A 7500-nucleotide genomic window follows, 5' to 3' on the forward strand; every position below is an offset into this window, starting at 1 on the left:
GTTTCACAGAAGAATAAGATGATACAACATAATGTGAACAATAAACAATACCCGTCATAACATGTTAATAATAATAATAATAAAAAGAAAGACACAATAAAGGAAATATGTCTAGTTTAAAAGATATGGAATACAGATGTAATAATACAAGACAATGTAGGTGCACGTATGTGGAGGAGTTTAATCGGAATAGAATATCGCATCATGGTGACAAATTCATTGATTAACAGAGACTGGAGAGCATTTCACTCGTATTTACCAAAAATGAATGCTGCAGACGACAGATAACTATTTCAAAACACACACCCCTATTCTTAAAAAGAGATTATTGCAACAACACACAAGTGATTAATCGTATTCTTAGAATCAGATGTAGTAAAAAATTCGACAAAGAATTCAAAAATGAATGCTTCTATACAGGTGTAGTTCATTAAAAATGCTGACTTACCTTTAAGTGCTAAAAGATGTTCTTTTTCACGGGAACCCTCCATGTTGTTTAATATAAGACTCGCAGAAACGACGAAGGAGGATAAATTATTTGAAAGAAGTATTGTACGGCAATAAAGTAAAAAAAAAATTTTAATAATATTTTCATAGGTTATTACACTTCAGTATTTCAATTTGTTTAGTCTTTTTTATATAGCAGAATATTTCAAAAAACAAATAAATAAATGTAATTGAGAAGTATGGAAAACTATAAGCGATATAATATATACAGATTCTTCCCAATACAGATGAATTGCGTTTCACCGCTGTTAAATAGTAATTTATTAATGATGTGATTTTGTGGGCGGTAGAATTTATGCAAACGCTAGAGAGCAGTAGGTACTTTTGGATTTCAAAATGAAATCGTGCTCTGTCGAACTTAGCTTTCAACCTTTAAAAGGCTTGTTTAGCTAAGATCAGTGCTGACATATGAAACTATGATCAAAGGCGTTCCAACCATGACCATCCAAATTTTTGTATATTCAGGACGATATTATCCAATGTGCCCTTTTTTTTTCTTTTAAGACTATAGGCTGTGATAATATTATGCTAATATTGTACGCAATTTGCATGCGATTAGATCTATTCCAGTTCGGTGTAACAGCTTTGCTTTCGGTTGAATAAAACATCTGAACGGCAAGTATTATTACATTGTGAACTATAACTATTTCTGTAAACATGTCCATGACAAACTTCCACAGTGTAATTATAGTAAATTTCCATTCTATGATCCAGATATGACTGAGGTTTGGCTACTGCTGCAAGAATGGAAGATACTCTGGACATCAAAAAATTTTACATCTTACTTGTTTCAGTCATTGGATTGCAGCCATGCTAGGGTATCGCTTTTGAAAGGTTTTAGTGGAACAAATTGACCCCATTATTTTTTTTTCTTTTTAAAGTCTAGTACTCATTCTATCATTCTAGTTTGCCAAACCACTAAATTACGGGGGAGATAAACAAACTAACAGCGGTGGGATGGGGAACAAAAACAAACACATACACTCACACACACACATATATATATATACGACAAGCTTCCATATAGTTTCTCCGCTAAATTCGCTCGCGAAGCATTAGTCCAAGACACTTGCCTAATGCGTCGCACTGTGGGACTGAACTTGAAACCATGTGATTGCAAAGCGAAAAAATATTTAAAAAATCAACATGTTTCATTTTATTTAAACTAACTGTGATGGCCAGAGAGAAAATTTCCAGGTAGGTGAAAACCTTGGAACTTATAACAATGAAATTAGCCATCAGTGGTCAGTGTAGGCACAGTTACCCCCCTTGACAGCGGGTTCAAACAAGCTGGCCATATATAGGGGGCGTTACGCAACATTAAGGTTCAGACAGTCATCTCGTCCTCTTTCTACACTGGGGTGCGAACTGCGAAGACATAACCTGACTGGCTCTCTCTCATACCGCACGCCAGCTAACAAATAGGAGCAAAAGCACAGAAGACCATGGCCTCTACGCACCAACCATTCCATTTATCATTCAGTTGTGTATATACGTGTGGCCACAATAAACATATTTAAAGTTACAACCGTGTTTATATATTCTTCATCTTGGTTTACTACCAAATGAGATTATAGCCTTCTGAGTGAGTCACATTAGGTGACTCAGCAACAACCTACCCATCTATATCAGTACCTTGGCTGACCTAAATGATATATTTTGGTATTATTTGGAATATATCCGCTTTATATATTTTTATCTATGTCAGTAAAAGTTTAACTGCAAGTATTTCAATACTTATAGTCTTAAATACCTTTCAATGTCTCTTTATTGTGACGGCCGTGTGATATGATACAGAAGAGCCATTCTCGTCACCTCACATCACATGGTCTTTACGAATCAATCGTTCCTAAAGTATCTCAAAACTAGAATAAATTCTAGGTGTCTAAATTCATTGCTTTGGTTCAATTTCACTGAGACTGAATTACGGAAATAGTGGAACCAGTAATGATACATTGATCATATTCACTTCATAGCCTTTTTCGCTATTTGAAATTTGGTGGAGCATGGCTATATAGAGACTAGAGAGATTCTCACCCCGCTCGATATCCTGATCATCAATGTCAAGTAAGTAATCTTGGCGACAGTTTGAGAAGTAGTGAAGTTCATAAATATACTACTTTTATCATCAATTCTCCTTTCTTTATCAGAAAGATTTGGCACTGAATCTTTTTTTCCTAACCATTTAGTGTCCATAATTTTTCATGTAAAAGTCCCTATCAACTCAAACAGTCCTAGCGTGTTTTTCTTTGTGATTAGAGTCTATTTGATTGCAGCATTTTACATATTCAATGTGTTGACAATAAAACCGTTTGTGTGGTATTTTCTGCACGTTATCTTGGCCGTCTTACAGCCACTGGTTAGCTAGTAGATAAACGCATTATATATAGCTAATGTCTGGCAGAGAAAAAGCGCCAAAGACGAAATTGTTAATGATAATCCCGTGTTATTTACAATACAGGAATTCTAATGAGTTAAACATTTGCCGGATCCTTTATTTTACTATCAAACTGGTTACCGATAATAAAAATAATTCTCAATCAGACTGAATGGGTTAGTCACTTGTTGGCGTCATCAATCTGAAAGCAACCTGTTTATTGATAATTATCTTTACATGTGAATACTGTGATTCAGGTTCGTTTCCTATGTAGTGAATTGGTGTTTGGAACTGCCAGATATTCCTGCTACAGTATTAATAGGAGCTGGATAAGGTGTATACAGATAAAGCAACAGTAACATCCTATATGTCATATATCAAGAGGGCTGTTTTTACAGCATTATAGGCACTGAAGCAAAATGCTGCACCGAGACCCTTACAAACACAACCACAGCATATACATAAGATAGCTTGTAGGCACCATAGACCCCCACCTTCTCAAGCAACTGGTCATGCGTCTTCGCATATGTATATATATAGTGGAGAAAAAGTTCACTGCGCTACTTAACACTATATACATATGTGTGTGTGTGTGCACCTTCGTTGCTCTTCTATCTTGGTTCCTGCATCTCCACAGCCAAGCTAATAAGGGAACCTCAACATGGTTCCTTGACCAATAGGAATTAGCAATCGAACATTTTTCGAAGCATACCCTTCCATCTTAAAATAAGTAAATAAATAAATAAAAGACGCAGTTGATAATGTAGTCCCAGACAGACTATGTCTTAGAACAATAAGACAGGGTTGTCACAACTGGAATGCTTTCGATCATAAAGCCTGCTCGTTCAGAGCCGACTTTAGGTAAATAGGAATCAAATATACATTTGAACTAGGCTCAGTATTAGTACTGGTAACAAGACGTCTCAGAGAAAAGTAATTAATGGTAAACAAATTTGAACTTATTTGCCTACATGATAGTTGCGAACGTCATAACATACATTAAAGAAATTTCTTTGAGTTTTAACTATCAGTTAACAAAACATCTCCAAAATGGTTTTCTAAATACACACGTTTCCCCCCTTGATATGCAAAGGTAAACACTACAAAATCCCTCAAAAAATTCAAGGTAGTCATAAAGAAAAATAGGAGCCATCTTGATTTAAATGACAAAACCTATCTTCAACAAACACACAGCAGATAAAATACATCGGTTTCACGTGTGAATAAAAGAGAGAGAGAGAGAGAGAGAGATTTTAATAAAATATATCTATGTATACTATGTATGAAGAAACTCGATTATTTTCAAATTATGGCACTTTTTTACATCCGTAGAAATCGAAAATTTTGCTTTTGTACTGTTCTTCAACTTGCATAATGTTTGTAAACATGGCCACAGGCGGAGCGTCAAGCTATTCGTCCTGCAGTGCTTCTTTGCTAGGATCGCAGGATAATGTGCAACAGTCACCTGAAAATGTAAGTTAACATCTTATTTCATTAGGAAATATGCTTGCAAAACCTTGCACAAATATTTCCGATTCGTTATAACCTCCAAGTAATTTATCTTAAATGGCGTTTTCTCCATCGGCTTTTATCGTTATTATGTCTCGAAAACAGCATTTCTTAATTTCATTGTATATCCCTGATGTGTGTATTTGCTTGGTAATAAGCTTTGCAGTTTTTATTATTATTATTTTTTGAAATCCTGCATAAATTATCATTTTGATAGATTTGTTCATTAAATTTGACATGTTTTAACAAAATATTTCTAGCTTCACTTGGATTATATTTACGAAACAACTTAAGCCCTGTAAATTTGATGAAGAAGAAATGAAACAGATTCCCTTCCTCTACGATAATTTCATCTAATAAAGATGATAATCGTCGGGAATCAAATAAATGTCGTTGTTACTACAAGACTACTATCCAATTTTAATACATGGGGGTGTCTTATATAGACACAGGATCAGAAATTTAGAAGGAAATAGTTGTATCGATCACTAAGTACTTCTCTGATACTTGTTTATCGATATCAAAAGGGTAAAATGCAAAGTCGACTCCGTTCGGGATTTGAACTCAGAACGTAAAAGGGCTGTGATTAAATACTGCAAAGCAGTTTATCCTATGCTCTAACGGTTTGGCTAATCTACCGCTCTCATTCATTATCCGTTTTAATATTTCATAAATGTTGTTTTTACTGAATCTTCCTACATGCATGCATCCATCTCCCCCATCACCCGTACATACATACATACATGCATACATGGTGTCCATCGATGTATGTGAAAATAAAATGCAATTTCTTTTATTTTCATTGTTTTTTAACGAAATAGATTCCCTCTATAAATTTGCAGTATATTTAGAAGAATATTACAAATTTATTGTTACAATCAGCTGTCTTCGAACGAATCAATAACCTCGTTTAACAACGTTTTATTAAACCTAATTATTGGTGGTCGGCAAATTCACAAGAAATATCTTCGGAAGTTTTAGGACTTCAAATTAAATAAGTATTAATGTAGATATAATCATTTTAAATGCCAATTCTAGCTTATTTCGACTGCAGATATATCGTCTGCTCATGATTATCTCTATAATCTAGACATAGAACGTGATACTGTGTGTGTATGTGTGCAGGGGATAATTTCTGGCTCGTATATTGCGTGGTTTTCCTACTCTTGTTGAGTGCAGCCTTTTTCTGTAGGTCTTGTTTTGGGATTGCTGCTATTCAATGCAATATCAGCATTGGATCACAGGAAAGAGCTTTTGAATCTTGGTGCCGCGCGCGTGTGTGTGGGGAGACTACGACGTATTTTCCAATGTTGTGTATAGTGTATATTAGATAAACATTCATAGTGATAGATAAAGGTTTACTGGTAATTTAGCTTATAGACTAATTAAGACAAAAACAGCAAAAAAAAAAAAAAAAAATCTTTTCACTATAATCAAATACAAAGCTAATGGGTGGAGCTTCAGGTTAGATGTTCCATATCTCACGAGAAAGGAAAAGGTTGCGGAAGTGGGAGCAAAAATGTAAAAAAACAGACATTTTTGTAAAAAAAGGAATTGTTTTTCAGAATTTTAATTTTCATTTTATGAAACACAGGAATACTAAAAAAGTGAAGGAAAAAAAAAAAAATACTATCCTTTTCCTTTCCCTTGATGTATGGGACAGCTAATCCCAAACTCCACCGAGTGACCTATCATCTCTGAGTTCTCTGTTTATCAATAGCTTTTACCCAGTCGCAGTATTTTCGATATTCTTGTACGTGGGAAACAACTTCCCCTCTTTCTTATCCACCCACACAATATCTCACTTCTACAAGCTTCAAAGATTCTCTCTCTTTCTCTCTCACACACACACACATCACCATCATTACGCTTGCCGTCATCTTAATGTCCATTTCTCCATGCTTGCACGGATCAGGGGGAATATGTTAAGGCAGATTTTCTATAGCCATATGTCCTTCCTGTCATCAATCCTCACTTGCTTCCTAGCAAGGTATTTTCCCATTGCTGGACATGTTTTCATGGAAGATTGGCAACGAGAGACTCTGCTTGTATGATGGCGACACTTGTTTTTGATTATCCCATGATGTCAAGATAAAGACACAAACACACAGACACACACACACACACACACACTTTCTTTCAGTTTCCTTGCACCAAGTCCACTCACAAGTCTTTAGCCTGGGGCTGCAGTAGTTGTCACATAGCAGGACTGAACCTAAGATCATACATACATGCATGCATGCATAATACATACATACATACATACACACACACACAGATAGCTAGCTAGGTAGCTAGATAGATAGACAGACAGACAGATAGATAGATAGATAGATAGATAGATAGGAGCACAAGACTTTGTTAGTAAATGCTTAAAGGAGAATCTGGATAAACTGGGATTTTCAGAAAGAGAAATTGACTGGCTGATTCGTACATTACAGGTGCAATATGTGAGTGAAACAGTAAAAATATGCAAGATTTTTCTCAAGTTCCAAATGTGAATTTGTCTGTGTTAACTACATCCCAAAGCTGGAGCCTTGTATTTTTGTTGGAAACCAGTTCCCTCCTCAGTGGAAGATTTATAATGATTAAAAATAGAAGAGACATGCATGCACAAGTGTAACTGTGTGGTAAGAAGTTTGCTTTCCAACTACATGGTTCTGGGTTCAGTTCCATTGTGTGGCACCTTGGGCAAGTCAAGTGCTTTTTGCTATAGCCCTAGGTTGGCCAAAGCCTTGTGAGTGGATTTAGTTGACAGAACTGAAAGAAGCCCATCCTATATATGCTCTTTTCTGTTTTTAATCATTTAAATTCTTCCTTTGAAAGAAGGAGCTGGTTTCTAGCCAAGATACAAAGCTCTATCATTGGAATGTAGATAACGAAAACAATGTTAAATTTTAAACCTGAGAAAAGTCTTGCATAGTTGTACTGTTCCACTCACAGATTGTATTTGAAATGTGCGAGTCAGTTGGTTGGTTTCTTTTTCTGAAATCCCAAATTTATCCAGACTGACAGTTAAGCATTCACTTATAAAAACCAAGTGCACCAATTATTATTGTTATAAATGTAAATTTGTAATCTGGATATAAAGCTAGAAGTTTCAAAGC

General features: G+C 35.3%; 2 protein-coding genes across 2 annotated transcripts in view; one reads left to right on the forward strand and one right to left on the reverse strand.

Moving 5' to 3' along the window:
• LOC106879192 (trafficking protein particle complex subunit 13) overlaps positions 1-565 on the reverse strand; it is a 271910-nt gene extending 271345 nt beyond the window's left edge. Inside the window, exon 1 of the mRNA XM_014928647.2 lies at positions 449-565. Coding sequence (XP_014784133.1) covers positions 449-491 — 43 coding nt within the window. The 5' untranslated portion in view covers positions 492-565. The remainder of the gene's footprint in view (positions 1-448) is intronic.
• Positions 566-4209: 3644 nt separating this feature from the next.
• LOC106879190 (E3 ubiquitin-protein ligase TRIM23) overlaps positions 4210-7500 on the forward strand; it is a 27614-nt gene continuing 24323 nt past the window's right edge. The window contains exon 1 of the mRNA XM_014928644.2: positions 4210-4357. Coding sequence (XP_014784130.1) covers positions 4259-4357 — 99 coding nt within the window. The 5' untranslated portion in view covers positions 4210-4258. The remainder of the gene's footprint in view (positions 4358-7500) is intronic.

This window comes from Octopus bimaculoides, chromosome 8 (assembly GCF_001194135.2).
Source record: "Octopus bimaculoides isolate UCB-OBI-ISO-001 chromosome 8, ASM119413v2, whole genome shotgun sequence".
NCBI classification, from domain to species: Eukaryota; Metazoa; Mollusca; class Cephalopoda; order Octopoda; family Octopodidae; genus Octopus; species Octopus bimaculoides.